The sequence below is a fragment of the Triturus cristatus genome, chromosome 11 (assembly GCF_964204655.1).
Source record: "Triturus cristatus chromosome 11, aTriCri1.1, whole genome shotgun sequence".
Lineage (NCBI taxonomy): Eukaryota > Metazoa > Chordata > Amphibia > Caudata > Salamandridae > Triturus > Triturus cristatus.
The window spans coordinates 395,210,902-395,233,227 of NC_140594.1; the positions used below are offsets into that span (position 1 = coordinate 395,210,902).

The following is a 22,326-nucleotide window of genomic DNA, read 5'->3' on the forward strand; positions in this document are numbered from 1 at the left end:
AATCCCACAGTGATCAGTATTTACTGGGGTTAGGGGTGTCTTTGGCATCCAGAACCTTCACGGAAAAACACAAGAGGTCTGCAGTAACTCCTCATATCTCAAGATTCTTGGTGAAGCTGACAAGATTGTTCCCGTCCCCAGCAGGAATGAGGGATCCCTAATAATGAGGAGGTTAGTTTTTATTCTGGAAAAAAAAGAGGCATAACAGATGGTGATCAACTTATCCCACAATTTTCTGCATTTATTTCACTGCGCTTACTACCAGCCTTTCGCTGTCACAAGGCCAATTGGTGTTCCATTCATGAGCAGATTTTACCACGCCACTCACGTAGTAAAATCGCTTCACACATTGCGTTTTATTGTAACACCATAAAAAAGTGTAAACATTAGTCTACAGTAATCAGTTTACTGTCCAGATTTACAGGTCAGTTTGGTTCGACATAAGACCAGAGATACATGGCACTCTTGATGATCACTGCACTCAAATGGATATGTTGGAGATAACACTTGTCTTCTCAAAGCTTCCAGGTCCAGAGTTGTATGGGTGTCATCAAAGCGAAGAGCAGAGCTGTTTATATTTTGGGGAAGGTAGATAGGGAGGCTGTTCTTGCACGCAATATGTATTGTAAAACATCCATATTTTTCAGATTAAATTTCCACTCGACAGGGACAAGGTTTGTCAGATGTTTAGCTGAGACTATACAAACATTCTCCTCAACCATGGATAAAGAGCTGCAAGAAGATGGCAAAGAGGTGTGGGCCAGCAGATAGGTTTGGCTGTTCAACTCCTACTTCATTTCCTATGTGTTTGACGATGAACCAAACATATGCAAGGCAGGAGCTGCGACTGCATGACCTCTAGTGATCATATACCCTAAAATTGCCTTTAAGATATTGTAAAGTTAGACTAAGATCTCTGGAGCTTACTAAGCAAGATTCAAAGATACCAAGGCTTTTCAACTCTGTATCACCCATTTTCCAGAGTAAAGGGCACAATCAGAAGTTTGTTTTTCATCTAGCTGCAGAGCAAAAGAAGCAGAGAGGAATCTGAAAAAACAACTTTCATTACAAGTTTTGCTTCATTCTACCAGAGCATGGCATTTTTGAAAAGGCTACGGGTTTGCTGGCTTTCTTGTACAAATAGTGCCCCAGTAAAAGCTAAAAATGTCCCATGCCCAGATTTACCAGGAAAAGCACTAGAACCAAGAACCAGACTCCAGTCACTAGGTACTTGAAGATCTGAAGCTGCGGTTGGTGGAGGACAATCTTCTAGTGGGACTACCTTGCTCTCACTGATATCAATCCCAAAGGAATCACTGACATACAGATGTAGAACTCAAATGGATATTTGGGAGATTACCTGGTCTGTCGAATATAGGTTCTTTTTCAGAAAACGCTTAAAGATCAAAACTATACTCCTAGAGTTTTTCGACCCTGGTTTCAAGAAAATCACTGCTAGACTAACTGACAATATAGCTGCTGTGTTTTACCACAAAAGGCAGAGAGCATTCCCTCTCTTCTGGTTCACTTTGTCTTGACCATCCTGTTAATGGTAGGGTAACTAGACACAAAGCGGTCTTCTACAGCTAGTTGTTTTCTGGCAATTGTCATTCTTCAGGTGGACTGACTGAGAAGGTCAAAAAGCAGAAGCCCCTCTTCATTTTGGTGGTTTGTAATCTTTTCCACATGCATGGAATGTGGATATGCTCATGCCCTGGAGTGGAAAGACACTATAAATGATCTCTTTGTGGCTACTGAGGGGCTTGGGGGATAGGAGATGCTATTCTACTTGACTTGAACAAAATATTTCTGTATTCAGATCTAGCTCATTCTCCTGGTCTTTGGAATGCTGAGATTGTTGGGAAGGAGTTGTGCGATTCCATGGGTTTGCAGGCATTTAAAAATAGTCTGCTCCTCTTAGTCTCTGCCATGAGGAATATCTCCTGCCTCATCAGAGAGACAGGATGCCGCCACTAAGCTTTCTGTCTGTGAACTTGTTTGTTTTTTACCTGATCAGTTAGCAAGGTGACATCTTGGGTTGTGTTGCAAAAACTTACGGCCTGTAGACGGCCCAGCTGCTATTTCATCACTCCAAGAGAAAAGGTCAAATATCCATATTTGAAGAGCATATTCAACAGACAACGTTCTCTGGACAAAGTCTTGCTTCACAAAAGAGCAGTTCATGTAGTTGAGATCATGTTTTGTGGGTCATATTTGAAGAAATGCTTGTCCTTATAAAACGTTCTTGAGCTGTATTTTGATTGTGCATCACCCACATTCTACCTCACCGGGAAGCCCTACATCTATAAAATCTGAACACGGATATTTCAATATGGGCTGTGAGCATCAGTGACATCACAGACTTACTGCAATATTGATAGAGAAACAGGCAACATAACAGCATGAACTCTAAAAAATGCTACCACATCCGGATCCTCTGGTCCACCTCAATCTCAGTGCACGAGACAACGCTCTGGCAAGAACTACAGCATTGCGAGTCTGAACTTGTACTCAAAGCTTTCATTCTAGGGCTTGGTTTTAATCTGAAGAAAGGCCTTACCAGTTCTCCACTGGGCATACATGTCGATTCATCACAGCCATTGCATACCTGAATGTAAGGGCAGATAGAGACACTAGGTTAACACGCATATATATTTCACAACACAACCTACTGTTCATTTCCAGTGACAGCATTCTAATCCATCCCTAGCACCAAGAAACAAGCGAATGACCCCTTGCCATTTCCACTGGTACTAGATAGGAAAGAAATTGGGGAAGGTGTGGAAGCTGGAAGCAAGCTGATGGCTCCACATCAGGACAGGATCAGAGGTACAATAAGAAAAGGAAGAGACTACAAAAATTTGACATGAGGGGAAAGGATGTTAATGTGACGCCCAGTGCCTAATTTAAGCCAGTGGTTTCTAGTGCTCGGCACCGGCACCTACTTGTCAAAACCAGCGCTTGTGACAGTCTGCTACAAGTTGGCCCTGTCCGGCTAATTTAGAAATTACAACAACAGTTAAAATTCAATATACATAAAATATTACTATTATTTGTCGCCCAAGCCATTCTTATTATTTTCGTGGCCTGGAATAGTCCTAATTGTCACACTTGCAGAAGTCTGATGGTTAGTAGTAGTGCGGTTACTATCGTTGGCATCGTGGCAGGAGCAATGTGTGGTGCAAGCTGCGGTGGCCTCCTTGCAAAGACCCAGGCACTTAGTTTTCTACAAATTAAGCACTGTTGAGGCCTCTTGAAATAACATATATGCCAGGGGTAGTAGCAACAAACGTCAGTGGATGCCACTCTGTTGATAATGAACTACAAACTACATTGTATGAGTTCCTACAGCCACAAACACATAAGAATGCCCACAGTACACCAATGAACTTCCAAAGAGAGGTTATTCCTATTTCATAATTCTGGTCAAAAATTCTTAAATATGACCCCAGGAAGGGAGAATTTCTAAACTAAACATGATACTGTAATGTGTTTGTCTCAAGATGGAGAGGTGGCATTTTTTGTGTAAATAAGAACCTGTGCAATCATGGCACCAGCATACTCATATACCACAAAGTAGGACGGAATACTTACACAATCCATATTCCAGTGATGGAGAAGGCAGAGAGGCTGATGGGAAGAATGATCCAGGCTGTCATTAGTGAGGGCAGGCAGGATGGAGGGGATACAGGGAGGGGGGAGTGGGATGGCAGCAGCTATGACACGAGGCCTCCAACGGGAGTCATCAGCACCAGCCACCTGCAGAGACGAGACAGAGTACATCTGTCAGACGGAAACTAGGTCACAAATAGCTAGATGGCTCAAGGGGCTCACCCGTTTCTTAATCATCCAGGCTTCTAGCTTCCTCCATTCTCACCACTCGTCCCACATCACCCCCTCACATGTACTCCTAAACGGGGCACTGGCTAATTCAATCCATGCCATCATGGACACTGTTTCCGGTAACGGCCTTTCATGTGCCTGCCTAATGCATTCTGGGTGTTGTAGGCTTGACATTCTTCCATCAGTCTGCCTAGACACTAATGCATCTAACAGGACTGATTTGCAGGTTAAAACCCCAGGGCCTGTATTACAGATAAGGCGTACTTTCCACTTTGCGCCACGGCGCACCTTAAAGCAGGTGCGCCGTGTGCAAACATGGAAAGTGCATCCTCTCAGGAAGAATGCACTGCCCTCGGGGCAGCCGCGAACTTGTGCTGCACCCAGGACAGCGCATTTAAGAGAAATACAGAGCAGCTGTTTTAAAACTGCTCCGTGTCTCTCTGTGCAGGTGGCAATCCGCAAGCCCTTTGAAAATGGGTTAGAGATCCCCTTGCAGGTGGGTGTAGTGAATGACTGCACCTGCCTGCACGCGGATGTTGGTGGGGGTCCATGGGACCCCCTTTTATCCCTTTAGAGGGCTGCATTTAGTAGGCACAGAAAGGGCACCACCTTTTTGTGGCACACTCGAAATGCGCCTCCTAAAGGAATGTTTGCCTCTGCGCCCATGTCAGTAATACGCGCACAGGCACAGAGACCTTCATTTGCATGGGGCCACGCCCCTATGTACATGAGAGAACGCCCTCTATTGACAGGACTGGCGCTACACATACATCAGCGCTATCTGTATTACAGAAGGGGCCGCACAAGCATTTTGCGCCCTCTTCTGTAATATCAAAGTGCCTTTGGGGGGCGCAAAGCGGGTGCAAACACCCGTTGCGCCCCCGAGGCACTTGTGTAATACAGCCCCAGGAGGGGAAACGGTCTCTGTCATGACACAGAGTCACGTGGCCAGCCTACTCTCACCACACATTCCCAACTACTGCATTCTTAGCTTCCTGAAAACAGCAACATCAATGATACGCTTGCACACACACAGTATCCAAAATGTTCATATACAACACTGCTACCATTTTACAAGTTACGTATGCTACAAGTCCAAGTAAGCTGCTGCCGGTGCAGTAATTGTTCTGTGTAGGACAGACACGTTCACTGATGTCTGTGTTATAACCATTTTGTATAAAAGGGACACCTGCATTGCAGATGCTTATATTAGCTTATGGGTATAAATGAAGTCTGTACTGTACTGCTGCTGCACCTGGTGTCCCTGTTTTGGGTAAGGGAAGCGTGGAATATTGCTACACGACTGCCTGTGATGTGGGAGAGAAACCTGCACCGCTGCTACACTGCGCATGTTTTGATTGAGAAAGGTATTCTGCTGTTACCTGGGGTGCACCTCTACCGCATAAGAAAAGTATGAAATGCTGCTGCTCTTTGTGTCATAATCGTGAGGGAAGCTTTACACTACGGGAAACAGCCTTTATAAGGAGGTTTTAACCCCTTCGACGCGCATGACGGAACGGTTCTGTCATGCACGTCGGTTGCGCTGTGCGCATGACGGAACCGTTCCGTCATGGTCCCGCCCGCGCACGGAACCTTCAGCGTGGCGCGGAAATCCGCGCCGCGCTGAAGGGGTTAACTACGTTGTGACTTTACCACGCATTTTTTAAGCATGCATGTTTTTACAATGTATATGTTTTTACAACGGATGCCTTTGCCACGCATTTAAGATAAGTTGGAGAGTGTGGGGGGACCTCCCCCACAAATAAATTGTTTTTAAATGAATAAACAATGTGTGGTAATGGCATCGGTTGTCAAAACATACACATTGAAAAAAAATGTGTGGTAATAAATGTGTGGTTGACACTTGAGACTTATTTCCCTGCGTTGTTCTGTCGTACAACCTTTCACTACAGCTTCCAATGTTAGAACTGCACTCTGTGCGAAGGTATTGAGCAGAGCTGCTCTGCACTTGTCGAGGAAGAGCTTAAGCTGTGGTTCCTAAGGCTCCAGTTATTGGGTTGCTTGCACTGCTCTCTGCACAGCCTCCCTTCTTTAAGAACAAGCATTTGCAATGCAATAGGTCTCGCATTTACGGGAGTTTGAGCTATTGGCATTGTAAATGACAATGCCTTTTATTTATGTTTTGGTTTTTAAAACATAAAATAAAAGGTATTGTCATTTACAATGCCAATAGCTTCCTCGCATAAATGCGAGACCTGTTGCATTTCAATGCTTGTTAGATGAGCTTCGAAGACTTTTGAATGGAAGCATTAACCTCTTGAGTGCCCATGACGAGATGGTCTCGTCATGAGCCCCGCCCGCTAATGAAACGCCCGGCACAGGGCGTGGAAAGGGCGGGGCACTCACGGGGTTAAAAGAAAACCTCTCATAACTGTACCAACAAATAGGTCCTTTTTCTCACCAGGCACATGGCATGCATGATTAGAATCTGTGTAGAAATAGCGCTTCCCGGTACTGTGGTAAACACTAATGTACTGGAATCTTTATTTGAATCCCTTTCGGAGAAGTCAGTAAAAGTGGCAAATCTAATTGAAAAATTGAGCAGTTAACATGCACCTTTTGGTTTCACTTTTCCAAAATTATCCTACATAAAATCCTACTGGGCAATGTGCTGGGGGTTACTCACTTGGTGCACATGGGGTCTAAGTTTATACTTTTTGACAGGGCTGTTTTAAATTACCAGTCCGGCCCTGGACGTGTTCCAGAGTAGAGTCAATGACAAAGAAGTGGTCCAAATGCTACGTTCAGAAGGGGGAGGGTGTGGCTTAATGGCCAGTGCAGCCGACTTGGGCGCTGAGAGATCCAGGTTTAAGTCTCGTCATGTGCTCAACATCCTGTGATTCTGGGCAAATCACTTCCCCCTGCCTACGGACAGCGCCTACAGACCCTCACGGGTTATTAGCAACGCTATACAAATCCAAGTATTATATTATAATTATTAAGAAGAGAATGAGGCAGCCAAAAGACGAGGATCAAATGTCCAAGCAAAATGGAAAAAGTGGCCTAGAAGGAGACTAGATAAGAGGGGGGGGGGGGGGGGGGGGGTGGAAGGAGTGGCCCGAACGCTACTCTTAAAAGCTTATGAAACACAACTAGTAGAAATGGACAAAGTATTGAGGAACTATATGCAGCCGTTCCAGGCGTTCTGAATTTCCGGTACCGCCGGGAATCTCTGTACGCAATTACGAGTTTGCAGACCAAGAATTACTTGGCATAATTCTGCATGGAAAGCTGCATGTTTAAAGCTACAGATCACATTTTTTATGAAACTGCACTACAGCAACAGCACCGGCCCTGATATAATATTAATGGCCGCCGAGCAGCACGGTAGCAGCAGACAGCCTTTTAGGCTCTTACGCAACACGTAGCTAAATTAATTATTTGCAGGGAAAGGATCCCATACCCCCGGCAGCCTCCGAGGGATCAGTGAGAGCCGGACTGCGGAGGCGCTCATTAGCTACCCTCAAATGTCAGACACCAGGAGGAAAGAAGAGGCCTGACAGGGAAGGAGACACAGGGACACAGAGATCTGGAAGGGAGGGGGCGTGAGAAAGACAGGGACAGCGAGGTACAATGATGGAAGAGGTGGCGACGGAGCAGGCACAAAGAGGGGAGAGGGCGCGAGGTAGACGGGGACTGCAGGTTAGACAGGGACAGCGAGGTACAATGATGGAAGAGGTGGCGACGCGAGAAAGGGAGCGGGCACAAAGAGGGGAGAGGGCGCGAGGTAGACGGGGACCACAGGTTAGAGATAGGAAATGATGGAAGGCTCGTGAGAGAGAGCAGGATAGAATGAGGAGAGCGGGAGAGACAAAGAGCAGTAAATTCAGACATAAGCGAAGAGAGAGAGAGAGAGAGCAGTAAATACAGACATAAGAGAAGAGAGAGAGAGCAGTAAATACAGACATAAGCGAAGAGAGAGAGAGCAGTAAATACAGACCTAAGCGAAAGGGAATGGGGTCGTAAGAGAGACAGAGGCCTAGGAAAAGGAGGGGAGCCAGGTAGAGAACAAATGCGTATTACGAAGAAAACAAGACAAGCCCAGCTTCTAAAGTGCTCCGGACGCGAGCGAGCGCCCGCCGCGCGAAAGTGAAAGCAAATTTGTCACGGCGAGACGCGGCGGAGCGTGGCGCGCGCACTTGGCGGGGGCGCGCATTCCAGGCGGGGGAGCGGACCCTTTGAAGTATGATGCCGAGGGCGCCAGAGGGCTGAAGCGCTATCCCAAACGGACTGCATGGCGGCACGATGCACGCGATTGTGCGCGTGCTCGCCATGCAATCCACTTTTGGGAGCACTTTGAAATGCCCCTCTTACTAGAGTCTCGCATAGCGATTGCGTAAACGCAACAGCTAGGCGAGACCTAAAAACGTGCATGGCTATGCCATGCTGTGCCTTGTGGCAACAAGAAAGATGCTTCTCCCACCATAGATCAACGTGAACTTTTCAACAACTGGAGTTACTTTTATTAACTCCGAATCTACTGAATGTATTTTGTTACTTATTACAGTATTCCACACAAGATCATAAGGTCCCACCCGGAGGTTGAAACGCGTTGGCATCTCCCATTTGAGGCCAAGAGCAACCAGCTTGCAAAAACATACGAAATAACGAACAGTCTGGTCCATAATAAATAGACATAGGCCATGAGCTGTATACGAACACTCTGACCTCATACCAGGACCATACAACTAAACAAGCATTGGCATAGCCAATAGGTCTCGCCTTTGGGATCTTGTAAGTGTTTAGCCGAAGCTATTGTCTTTGCCAATGTCTTTAACCCATGGTGTAGAGCAGCGTGCCTGCTGTGCAGCATGTTGGAAAGTTATAATAGAAAAGTGTTATAAGCATTTTTGTTATCTTATATATAACCATGAAGGCATTATGTACAACTGAACAGCCCTATTAAACAAGCATTAGAAATGCAATAGGTTCTGCATTTGCTTGAGTTAGAGCTATTGCCGCTCTAAATTACAATTTTTTTTACCCGTATGTTATGTATGTGGTGTGTAATGGAATTATGTGGGTTGTATAGGAATTATTGGTTGGGCAATTGTGTGGTGTATAATTTTGTGGTGTGAAGTGGATTTGTGTAGTGGAATTATGTAATAATAATAATAATAATAAAGCGTTTTATAAAGCGCATGGCTGCACAACTGTGTATCCCCGCGCTAATTGCTGACAAAAACTCCTTACAGCTCACCGAGACAGAGAGAAGAGATGAGTTTTTAGTTTAGCTCTATGTGGCATGGTATGCAGTGGAAATATGTGGATAGTAATTGTGTGGTATTGAGTGTACTGGAAATATGCGGAGTAGGATTGTGTGTTATATAGTGTAATTACGTGGATTGGCATTTTGTGGCTCTGCTTTCTCCCGAGGACTTGCCTGGGTTTGTTGCTGCTTACCGCTGCTGTTCCTATCTGACGCCTGACACCTTCTGCAACAGGAAGCTCCGTCCCCCGCCGCCGCTTCCACCATCTGCGGCCGCGGAGTGGGGACGGGACTACATCCCCCATAACCCTTTGCGCCAGGGGAGCCGCCCACGCTGTTTTCGCGCCAGGAGGCGCACTAAATACCACCGTGACCTCGGCAGAGCGGGCTCTGCTTTCTCCCGAGGACTTGCCTGGGTTTGTTGCTGCTTACCGCTGCTGTTCCTATCTGACGCCTGACACCTTCTGCAACAGGAAGCTCCGTCCCCCGCCGCCGCTTCCACCATCTGCGGCCGCGGAGTGGGGACGGGACTACATCCCCCATAACCCTTTGCGCCAGGGGAGCCGCCCACGCTGTTTTCGCGCCAGGAGGCGCACTAAATACCACCGTGACCTCGGCAGAGCGGGCTCTGCTTTCTCCCGAGGACTTGCCTGGGTTTGTTGCTGCTTACCGCTGCTGTTCCTATCTGACGCCTGACACCTTCTGCAACAGGAAGCTCCGTCCCCCGCCGCCGCTTCCACCATCTGCGGCCGCGGAGTGGGGACGGGACTACATCCCCCATAACCCTTTGCGCCAGGGGAGCCGCCCACGCTGTTTTCGCGCCAGGAGGCGCACTAAATACCACCGTGACCTCGGCAGAGCGGGCTCTGCTTTCTCCCGAGGACTTGCCTGGGTTTGTTGCTGCTTACCGCTGCTGTTCCTATCTGACGCCTGACACCTTCTGCAACAGGAAGCTCCGTCCCCCGCCGCCGCTTCCACCATCTGCGGCCGCGGAGTGGGGACGGGACTACATCCCCCATAACCCTTTGCGCCAGGGGAGCCGCCCACGCTGTTTTCGCGCCAGGAGGCGCACTAAATACCACCGTGACCTCGGCAGAGCGGGCTCTGCTTTCTCCCGAGGACTTGCCTGGGTTTGTTGCTGCTTACCGCTGCTGTTCCTATCTGACGCCTGACACCTTCTGCAACAGGAAGCTCCGTCCCCCGCCGCCGCTTCCACCATCTGCGGCCGCGGAGTGGGGACGGGACTACATCCCCCATAACCCTTTGCGCCAGGGGAGCCGCCCACGCTGTTTTCGCGCCAGGAGGCGCACTAAATACCACCGTGACCTCGGCAGAGCGGGCTCTGCTTTCTCCCGAGGACTTGCCTGGGTTTGTTGCTGCTTACCGCTGCTGTTCCTATCTGACGCCTGACACCTTCTGCAACAGGAAGCTCCGTCCCCCGCCGCCGCTTCCACCATCTGCGGCCGCGGAGTGGGGACGGGACTACATCCCCCATAACCCTTTGCGCCAGGGGAGCCGCCCACGCTGTTTTCGCGCCAGGAGGCGCACTAAATACCACCGTGACCCCCGCGTCGCGGGACGCGCGCGGGCGGCGCCGGGCTAAGCCCGGGACAAGGGCGGGACCGTCTGTGGCCGTCCGGGGCCGGAAGAGGCCGGGCTGGGCCACCGCTCTATTAGCTACTACCATAGAAGGTAATTAGTGTGACTGTGTACAATTGGTAATCAAAATGGTGAAAGGAAAAAGAACCAGAGCAAAAACACCTGCTGGTGCTACACTAGACTCATTCTTGGTTAGGGCAACGACTCTGCTGGCACATGAAATAGAGTTGACCGAAAGGAGATTGTCCTTGGAACCTGGATGTCCCTCACTGAGATGCCAGGGTTCGCCCGCTCATTCAAACTCCCAAATTAGTAATCAAGCCTCCCCAGGTATTCCACGAGATTTAGTTGGCATTGAAGATCCTATTCCACATCCGACCCCAAGCGTTGGAGACGGTAATTCAACAACTGACATTCATCCAAGTCCACCGATCTCCATTGAGTCTTTAATTTCACCGCCCAAGCTAAGAGAGACCAGAACCAGGAATACGTTGCCCGTCCATAACCCTAGGGTCCTTAAAGTGACTTGTGCAACGAAAAAGAATGTTCTGCAAAAAAAAACTACCAAAAAGCTTCATCAGCCTAAAGCAACCCTTTCAACATCAAATTTACCTGTCCCTTATGTCATCGACCAAACCCCAATTTGGGACGATTTACTTAAGAAATTAGACTCTATCATAGACCCGATAATCGACAAATTGGCAAGCATCGAAGTAAGGATCTCTAAGTTGGAGTCACGATTTGATAATTTTCCAGTAACAGCTCAGAATAATGCTATCCTTGATGGTCCCTTATATGGGCCTCAGCCAACTTCAACGGAAAATACTCCCATGCCAGAGTCTCAAGCCGCCCAACCTCCGATCATAACAGCCCTATCCGTAGTGCAACCAGAAATCACTAGGAGCTTACAACATCCCAATGCCCCCCAAAATAGAACTGAAGGGCCCTGTGCACTACCCCAGCCGGAAACATCTAAAGTTATACTCACTACGATAAATACAAAACAAGTACAACCAATATTCCACTTATCTCCTTTAGCGGCTCCTTTGGCGTTGGTCCTGGCACAGGTACCCCCGTTATTACCTAATCAAAGCGAGACTACTATCCATTTAATGGACAAATGTGCACACTGGATATCGTCCAATCTTAGTGCCCCTGAATGGGTATGTCAATCACTTGTAAGAAAGATCATCATGGCGAGAAGAGTTGACTGGGTGGGCTCTCAGGAGAAGAAGCTAAAAGGGGACTGTGTTATTGTGCACTTTTCGAGCACTAATGTTTTGCCTGTACTTCTTAGAAACTTTTTCCCCCCTCAAAGGAGATCGTTTGAAATAGTGCCTCTAACATATCATTACTTCTACAATAAACGTCAATTTAAAATTCCAAGCTTGACCAGGGTAAAAAGCTCTACGGTACAGTCTAGTGCCCCCACCATTGTCAGTTCACCCTGTGTTAATACAGTATCACTGACCAATAGATTCGAAGCACTTTCCAATCTGGAAGAATGTGATTGACTCGGGAACAATTCTTTACCTTTTTCACAAATCCCAAACAAACACATGAAAGTACATGCTAATGCTATTGAACCTTGTTTTAACCTATATACTCCAACCCATTTGTCTACTTATTGTGTATTGCCTAGTTTTAATGAACCAGACGTAAGCGAAGAAGCCAGTAACCCAGCTAATGTGGAGACTCCTTGTATCAAACGCCAACCAACCATAGCCTCCCCCTCAGATCTTAAAATCAGGATCCTATCATGGAACATCGCTGGTATAAATTCAAAGATAGACAACCCAGAGTGGTCTAAGTTTATATCAGAATATGATGTTGTATTATTGCAGGAGACCTGGTCGCTTGTGCCTACACAGTTCTCCGGGTTTTCGGCACATACCGTAGTAGCGACCAAGGGGAAGAGGGGTAGGCCTTACGGGGGCCTCTCCATATGGGTCGCAACTCATTTAGACTGCACTATTTCTGAACTAGATCTGTTCTCAGTAGATCTTCAAGGTCTGGCTCTTTTATTCAAACCCAATTTTAAACTAATTCTTATTAACGTTTACTCACGTCCATCTAGCCTATCCCAAGATTCTCCGATTTTTGACTTATTATCTACTAGCATACCAGACCTACCTAATCATGATAGACTAATAATTGCGGGTGATTTTAACTGTCAATACGAACCGCTAGTTGACCTCCCATATATATTAGAAAACGAGGAAGATAATTGTAATCTAATACCAGATCCCCAAATCCAGAAGGTAAAGGCTTGGACCCCATTAGTTATGCAAATTAATGCATTTGTCCTTACGCATTCATTGAGGGCCTGTAATGGTCGTTTAAAATCTGACCAGCCAGGGAAACCTACCTTCAAAAGGGACAATTATTCCTCCCTAATAGATTATATTCTGGTGGAGGTATCTTCTTGGAATAGTATTGTAGACTTTACCGTCATTTCTAGATTTGACAGTGACCACGATGCGTTGTTGCTTGAGATATCAATTCCTGTCTCTCAAGCATCTTCTACCATTGGCCCTATGCCCGACCGGAATCTTTCTCTGGTCAATAATAAAAGAAGAATTAGGTGGGATGCAGTAAAACGCACCCCGGACAAAATTTTAGAACTTTATGGGCTGATTCTCCCAGCGCTTCTAGAAACGGAAAGGTTATTTACCCCACTTCCAAGTGACTGGGATTTACAAGCGATAGAATCAACGTACCTGCATCTTACCTTGGCTCTTAAAATATTCTTTAATCCCCCATCAACTAAGCCCAGGCAAAATCACTTTTTTAATACCTGGTATACTAAAGAATGTAGGCAGGCAAAATCTGCTCTTATTAATGCAATAAAAACAAAAAATAAGGCTGTATTGAAGCCTTCCAGGAAGTTTTATTACGAGACTATTAAAAATGCAAAACAATCATGGGAGTTTGAGAAATGGGAGGCCCTCAAAATTGCCCTTTCTAATAAGGACATGAGGGGATTTTGGAAAATTATTGCCAATTCGGGCAACAAGGACGAACGATCCCCAATCCTACCGAATATCGCAGCATCTGCCTGGGAAGCCCATTTTAAGTCATTGTACTCAACTGGAGATGATCTGATTCTTACGGAGGGTCCTCTTCAGTTAGCACAATTTGACTCTTTAAATGAAATAACGGCCCAAGAAGTTGAGGGTGCTATCAAAACCCTCTCTACATCTAAAGCACCTGGCCTAGATAAAATCCCCGGGGACCTATATAAAGAAGAACCCTTGATCTGGGTCCCTTATCTATGGACCTTATTTAACGCCATCATGAAAGGTATGAACGTCCCAGATACATGGCTAGGAGCTGAAATATTCCCCATTTTTAAAAAAGGATCACCGTTGCTTCCTGCAAATTACAGGCCAATCAGCCTAATAGATGTAGCACAAAAGCTGTTTGCTAGAATTTTACTTAATCGTCTGCATTCCTGGATGGAAGAGATGAATATCTTGAGCGATTTACAGGCAGGATTTAGGAAAAGGGTGTCAACTGTTGACCAGCTCTTACGGCTGCAATTATTATTCTGGAAGACAGTATCAATGGAGGGTGGCAGCCTCTATCTGATATTTGTCGACCTGAAAGCAGCTTTTGATATGGTCCCAAGGGATAAGCTCTGGGCGGTACTGCACAAGCTGGGAGTCCCCTTGGACCTATTAGCTATGATCATTAGACTGCACACTGGCAACTATGCGCAGGTCCGATATGGTAAGGCAGGCCAATTAACCGCGCGCTTTCCAGTCAATAGAGGAGTCAGGCAGGGATGCGTGCTAGCCCCTACCCTGTTCTGTCTTTATGTTAACGCTTTGGTTAATCATATTAATAAAACGGACCGTGGTGACTCCCCTAGACTTAATGGTAGAAAGGTTCCAGTCATGCTATTTGCAGATGACACCCTTCTTCTATCTAAATCCCCGATGGGCGTTCAACGTGTTTTAGACAGTTTTTTAGCTTTTTGCATTGACCATGGGCTCGAAATAAACATTTCGAAAACTAAATACATGGTTTTTAACCCAGCTAACACAACCCGGCCTAATCCCACACTCAATGGAACAACTCTAGAAAGGGTCTCACTATTTGATTACCTAGGGATCACACTTTCTGAGTCCTTTTCCTGGGCTCCCCAACTAGACAAAGCAGCTATGCGGCTTGCCCAACTATCTGGCGCGATATTAAGAATGGCTAAATATACCACACACAGGGCCCCTGGCCCCGCAGCAGAAATCTACAAAGTACAAGTAAGAAATGCAGCTCTATATGGGGCAGAGTTGTGGGGCCATTCTCAGCTGAAAGGTCTTTCTCTATTAGAGAACAAGTTTATTAGACTTTTATTGGGCCTACCGCAAAGCACCCCTCTAGTACCGCTACGCCTTGACCTGGCAATACGACCAATAGATGAAGAAGCTGGCCTACGTCCTTTAACATACTGGCGAAGACTTTGGCTCACAGATGAGCTAGGGTCCTATTGTCGTGATCTAAGTTCAATAATTGCAGTTAGCACTTCAAAGAAGTTTCCCTGGCTTGTCTATATTAAGGAGATGTGCTATAGGATTGGTTTGCCTGAACTCTGGACTAGCCCTGGGGTATTCTGTTTGACGCTCTCTCGTGCCAAACTGGTACAGGTATATAGGCAGCATAAGCTAAGTACATTACAACAAAACACAACTCTTGGCAGTCTTTCGAGGCAGTTTTTGGTAAATAAAGACCAGTATATCTTTGAATCATTCCTGAATGAAGTGCACCCATTTCTGGCAAGGAAACTATATACCCAATTTAGGATGGGCACCTTACCTCTTAGGGACTTTACTAAGAACTGGGCCAAACAAAGAGAAAACATTTGCCCAGCCTGCGGAAGGTCGCCTGAGACAATAATCCATGTACTGTTTCTTTGCGTTGCATATAGAGCCCCCAGGAAGTATTGGCTCATTCCTCTATGTAGGAACTTAGGATTTACAAGATGTACCGAAGCCTATCGCATCTTAGCCACTGACACAAGTACTGTTGTAGTGTTTGCTGTTTCACGTTTTTTACATGCAATGTGGATTAAGCGTCTTAAGTACTAAAACTATTGTATGCTGCTATGTATATTTTCCATGGTCTATTTTTAAATCAATTTTTTTAATGCCTTTTATTATGCTCAAGTTTGCTTTTTATATGTATTTTATGCAACTTTTATGATCTTTTGATCGAAATAAAGTGTACAAATGGTAAAAATGGCATTTTGTGCTGTGGAGTGGTATGTGGTGTAGTTTAATTATGTGGTGTGCTGTTGAATTTTGTGGCATGATGTGGAATTTTGTGGTGTGGATTGGATTTATGTGGTGTGCTGTGTAATTGTGTTGTTGAACTGCATAATGTGGTTTGGTGTCACATTTTGTGGTGTGGATTGGAAATGTGTGGAGTTGAATTGTGTGATGTGGAATTGTGTGGATAATCAACATTAACGTGTCAAAAGCAGCACACCACAGAAGCAAGCAGCTTTTGGCAAAGTGCAGGACCCTAGTAACAAGTCTCGCTCACCCTGCTGCCTCGACCTATTATTTAAATTAACAAGAAGGGAACTCATGAGCCAAACCGCTCGAGAAGTACTGCACCTAGCTGTTTAACCATTTTGCTACACGTTCCTACCGATTTGAAGGCATGGTACCATAATTGTCAAGTTGATCCATGTCACATACCACATCTTCAATGAGCTTTGGCTCAACCAACCAACATTTAACAAATTATTTTTATACCATATGCAACAATATTAAAAGCCATACAACAGATCCCAGAATGCAATGTATTGTTAAAAGGCCAGTGCTGTCTGAACGTGTTGCATATAGCATGGACTCGTCAGTTAAAAATGGAGGTCTCTGGTTAGAGAAGAAGCAATATTTTGGGCATGTACATGTAATGTCTTGCCTGCTGGGGAGCTACGAGTATGAGAGAAACAGCTCCAATGCACGCCGAAGCTCGAGCACAGTTGAGAGATGCAGGGCAGCTGATGGTTCGGAGGTGAAGGGGGCTCGTTAAGGAGGTAGGTGAACTCACTCACCAACTGCAGTATCCACATTATTGCAGAATGCTCGGTACCGTTCAGATGCACCAGTCATCTGCTGGCTTCAGCCTCAGCTCGTGGTACCAGTGTCATGCACAGCAAACTGAGGAGCAGCTAAGCAGCCATCCAAGTTACAGGGAATCGATGCCATGAAGCCGAACACAAAATTTGTCAGAGTCACATGCTCGAATTGTTTCGAAGTGGGACATTCATTGGAAGTTAATTGCGAGAGGTTAGGAAACGTAAAAAATAAATAAAGTACAATTAAGCACATTTAGTAGCAGGCCACTAGAGAAGGTGTGACCAGAATGGGGCTTGATGCTACAATCTCAACACTGGTGTTTATTTTTATTCCAAAATGTTTCCTTGATTGCGCTGCAATGAATGCTCTGGCTGATCCTACCATGTCCGCAAGTGAACTTATCCCCATGTACCAACAATGAAATGGAAGTGTACAAATAAAACAGCACAGCCACAGCATGCGGGGGTGAGGGGGGTGGCGGAGGAGGAGAAGAAACGGGGACGGGCGGAAGCGGCAAAAGAAACAGACACAAGGTTGTGTGGAGAACCCGAAGCAGTTTAGTGTGGATGAGTAGGAGCCTGGTCTTTTTTGTTGGATGTTTAATGCACTTTGGGTTGATAGAGAGCAGCGGTCGAGGTGCATGAAAAAAGTGTGGAGCTGTGATCCTGAGTCTAATGGGGGCGGGATCAGTGATTGCCAGGAGGAGGGGCGCATTTCGGTCAGGTAGCCGACTTCTTGGAGAGAGGCGGCGCTCGTGGGAAGCCAACACTTCACCTTGTGGTGAAAGCTTTTGAATGACTTTTATTTAAAGAGGCAGCCACATTTGAACAACAAACATTTTACCAAAATTTCAAGTGGAAATCCCGGTAAACTTTCACCATTTTCAAGAGGAAAGTCTCATTGGTTTCAACAAATACTTTTATTTAAGGCTGTTTCACAGCAATCTTTACACTGACGGCGCCTAAAATACCGTGAGAGAAGTTGTCTCATTGGGACCGATTTCTAGGAATAAGCATCAAAGTTAAAAGAAACGCACGGTCGCAAAAGTGAACGCGACCGCCATCCGGTTCCAATTAACGCGACCGCGAGACAGGCAAATGTAAACATACAAACAAAAAGAATGATGGGGCGGAATAGATCCAATAAACAATGTATGTGACAGACAGAGACTTAAATTAATCCATCAGTGAGAAACTGTTCTTTTGTGCAACAATTATCTTATTTAAGAAGGCAAATGTAAACAAGCGCGGGCGTGATAATTGGAAATAGATGGCGCCGCTGCTCGCCCCCGTAAGGTGGATGCCGTACATGCACGAGTGCTCATTGGAAACAGTGCAGTAAATGCACGAGTTTTTGAAAAAGTACAGACCGATTCCAAGAGGTCATCTCCTAAGCAGAGCTAGCGCACTGCGCTAGGCTCGACCTAAAAAGGGTTGTGGAGATAAAAATATTTTAGCCCCGCCACTTAAAAGTCTATAGTAGGACTTGTTAGTTTTTCTGTGATTTGTTTGTAAAGTCTAACTGTTGTTTGTAGTGATAAATTTGTTGATTGTAAATGTCACAGTTTTGTTTTGAACACTGTAATAATGTGTCTTGTTTACGATGTATATGTATGTTGCTCCATTTTCATCTCTTTGTTTAACCTCTTCGATGCTCATGACGGAACGGTTCCGTCATGAGCATCGGTTGAGCTGTGCGGATGACGGAACCATTCCGTCATGGCCCCGCCCGCGCTCGAACCCTTCAGCACGGCGCGGGAATCCGCGCCGCGCTGAAGGGGTTAAGAAATGAATTGTTTGATACAGTCAAAAGATTATGGCCTAAAGAAAAAATTTATACAATCTAGTCAAGCTGTTTGGTTTAATTAAAAAAATGGAATACTGTAGTACATTATATAATACCATTGACTGGTCCGACCACCACCTCATTCTGTTCAAGATTGCAAGATTGATGCACTTGTCTTCCACCAACCGATTTGTGATGACAAACCTAAACACTGAGCCAGAAATATCAAAGCAACCCCTTTATCCCAACTTGAATCCAGGATTCATGCCCTTCTTCAACTCCAACCCTCATCATCGACGGCCGATGATCTCACTACACACTTTAACTCAAAAATGACAGAGGTTCTAGACCAAGTAGCTCCTCTCAAATTCAAACAATTGAGGCGAACCAAATCTAAACCCTGGTTTAACGTGGATCTGAATGAGGAAAGGAGTCAACTCAGACAAATGGAAAGGTCTTGGAGACTAAACCTCTCGACCTTACACCTAGCACAACTTAGATCTGCTCGGCAAGCATACAAAAAACACATTTTCAGTGAAAAGGCGTCTTTCTTCCGCAGCCAACTAGATCTGGCAAAAAACAGACAGAGAGAACTCTTCAACATTGTCAAAAGCCAAACTAACTGCACTCCCTCTCAAGAAATCAAAGCCACCAATGAGCGTTGTGAAGAAATTGCCACCGTCTTCACTAATAAAGTTTCGAAAATTGATCATCCTTCATTCAAACCTCTAACCCTCCTTCCCTCTTAACCTGCCCCACTCTAACCACCCCTGATCATTCAGAAAGAGTTCTTACCAAGGACAATCAGCTCTGCCTCCAGCTAAAAAACAATGCGCATTGGTCCGACTTTGAGCTAATGTCGGAAAATGAGGTTTTCAGTATAATTTCTAACCTAAAACCTTCCTCCCACACTATGGACCCCATCCCATCCACAATCATAAAAGAACTTAACCACACCATTACCCCTTTCTGGACAAAAATCATCAACGCCTCTCTCACCTCAGGCTGTGTCCCAGACTCCCTTCAACTTGGTCAAATCACACCCATTCTCAAACAAGCACTTGCAATGCAATAGGTCTCGCATTTACGCGAGTTTAAGCTATTGGCATTGTAAATGACAATGCCTTTTATTTGTTTTAGAAACGAAAACAAAAATAAAAGGCATTGTTATTTGCAATGTCAATAGCGGATACTCGCGTAATGCGAGACCTATTGCATTGCAAATGCTTGTTTTATTTTAATGCAGATTTATATAGCATGAACTCGGACCGAAGGTATTGAAGCGCTTTCCACGAGCACCGGTTACATTACACATTCAGGCATAGGGAGATTAAAGTGATTTGCCCAGAATGAATCACATCGCGACTCCGAGGCTCAAGCCGTGGTTTCCCAGCTCCTAAATCGGCAGTCTAGCCGACGGACTACAACCTCTCCCCGGAGTTAACTAGTTCACAAACATACATTGAATCTGTGAAAAGGCTGCGCGCGGCCCGGGGAGCTGCTCGGGCGGCACTCGCACGAGTGGGAGAGGAAAGCTGTTTACAGCAATCACTGCTAATAATCCGATGTAATCTCACCCGCGATAAAACAAAAACGAGACGAAAAGAGGCAATTACGGCCGCACATCACTGAAAACGGCGAGAGAGGCACGCATTAGGAAGCAAGTCTGGACAAACAAATAAACATTTTCATAATGCAACCTGGGCACGCTGTTTCCTTGGAAACCCGCTCTGAGCTAATGCATACGTGTTGGAGGAGTTTTGGAAAGTTTTATCTTTGGAGCCAAACTTTGTAAGTGGGTGCTATCAACAACAAACGTGAAATGAGAACAGTTAAACGTTTCTATTCAGTTGCCGGTGTGTTCTATGTAAAACAGAGCGTGCCTTGTTATTTTGGACAGCAAGTGCTGTTCGTGATTTAATTTAACCACTTTTTAAGAAATGCATTCGTTTATGTACATGTACATCCATTTTATCGGTATTTCTGTATGTGTACAAATATGCATAGTTTACGCTCGTGGGCTGTGTGTACACACGTATACAGGTATGTTCCACACTCATATCATATGGGTGCTTTGTACATATAAATGTATGTACTGCGTGCATGTGCTGTGTACACAGATACATATCATACAACAACGGAATGCGTGTGTCTTGTTTACACACAAAGGTATAGTCTACGCTCATGGGCCGTGTATGTGTTGTGTGCATACTTACATAAGTACTTTACATACGTAAAGTCTGCGTGCCCATGTGTTCCGTATACACTTCCTACCATGTGTATAAACAGTCATGCACTCATGAACTCCGTCCACCAGTATAACGTATCTCTCAGTCATGGATGCTGTGCGTTGTGTACATATCCATACCTATGTTCTATACTCGCCCGTGATTGTGGCCCTGTTGACACATGTATGCATCTCCTAAGGTCATGCAGATGTGTACACATGCTAGTATGCTCTAGTCTACACTCTAGCTGAGTGTGTTTTGTAAGGGTACATCTTATGGATATTATAGACTGAAGTAGCATTACTTTATACATTATAGTGCAGTAACGGAGTATCTAGAACTATTGAAGAAAGTCACGAAGAATGTACAGTTTATTCATTTATTTTAGTCACCATCACACAGTGCAAGGGATCCGACAGGTTATAGCGTCAAGAGGCTGAGCGCAGGAAGAGATTATAAAAATTGAGAGTTTGTAAACTTTAAAACAAGCAGGAAGGGGGTGGCAAATGGTGTTCACGGGCGCTTTGATGTCCTCAGTGGCCGCGCGGCTCACTGAAAACATCAAAGCGCCTGCGAAATGTAAGTGATCGCAATCGCGATCACACTTCAAAGCGCGGCTGTGTGACAGGCGAAAGTGAAAGAAAACGAGTGCTTTCAGGCCTCCAAATGGTGCGCGCGCCCGGCACACATGCACTGTATTTGGAGGCCTGAAAGCACTCGTTTGCACTTCCAAAACTCGCTTACTATAAGTCTCGCCAGAGCAGCGCTAAAGCGCTGTCTCAGGCGAGACCTAAAAACCAGGGGCCGACCCAAATGATCTCAACAACCTCAGACCTATCTCCAACCTTCCATTCCTTGCAAAAACATTGGAGAAATGCTTTCTCCACCAACTCAAGAAACACATTGATGAGTTCAACCTTCGACACCTTTCAATCAGGATTCAGGAAAGGCTGTAGCACGGAAACCGCTATGCGCAACTTCTCTGACGATATTCACAAGGCTTTAGATCAGGGGTACTCATAGTTCGGCCCGCGGGCCGCCAGCGGCCCGGCAAGCCTTTCTTGGCGGCCCGCGGACCTTGCAACAAACACAGACTCTGCTCTGTGGGGGCCCGGGGATTCAAGCGATAGTCAGAGTGGAGCTGCTGGGGCGCCAAGAGGTGAAATACAACAAAGCCTCGTTATCATGCAAATGGTCTCTTAAAGACCTGTGAAGTACTCGGGTGGGGCTGTGTGTGTGCCCTGGAAGGGAAGCTGCCTCAGCTGCCAGGGGCATAACGCAGCCCCCGTGGTGCGGGGGGCCCCCTCACTCTAAGCGAGGGAGACGGCTGCGCCTGGAAGCAATCCTCTTCAGCCTCCCCAAGTCCCCATAAACTAAGCTGTGCGCGCACACCCCACGGTGACGGCATCTAAGCCTCCGAGTCTTCCCTCTCATTCTATCTCGCTCCTTAATAAAAACCGAGACTTCAAGAAAGGGTATTACCCTCTCTTTCCTCCTTTAGTTTATTTGCTCCCCTGTGAAATGGATCCAAAAAAGAATAACATTTTTGCTGGAA

General features: G+C 45.9%; 1 protein-coding gene across 1 annotated transcript in view; it reads right to left on the reverse strand.

Moving 5' to 3' along the window:
- The window catches only part of TMEM150A (transmembrane protein 150A), an 87,270-nt gene that overhangs the window by 53,023 nt on the left and 11,921 nt on the right, over positions 1 to 22,326 (reverse strand). Inside the window, exons 2-3 of the mRNA XM_085635209.1 lie at positions 3,595 to 3,759; positions 2,561 to 2,608 (exon numbers count right to left, since the gene is read on the reverse strand). Of these exons, the coding sequence (XP_085491335.1) occupies positions 2,561 to 2,608; positions 3,595 to 3,659 (113 nt within the window). The 5' untranslated portion in view covers positions 3,660 to 3,759. The remainder of the gene's footprint in view (positions 1 to 2,560; positions 2,609 to 3,594; positions 3,760 to 22,326) is intronic.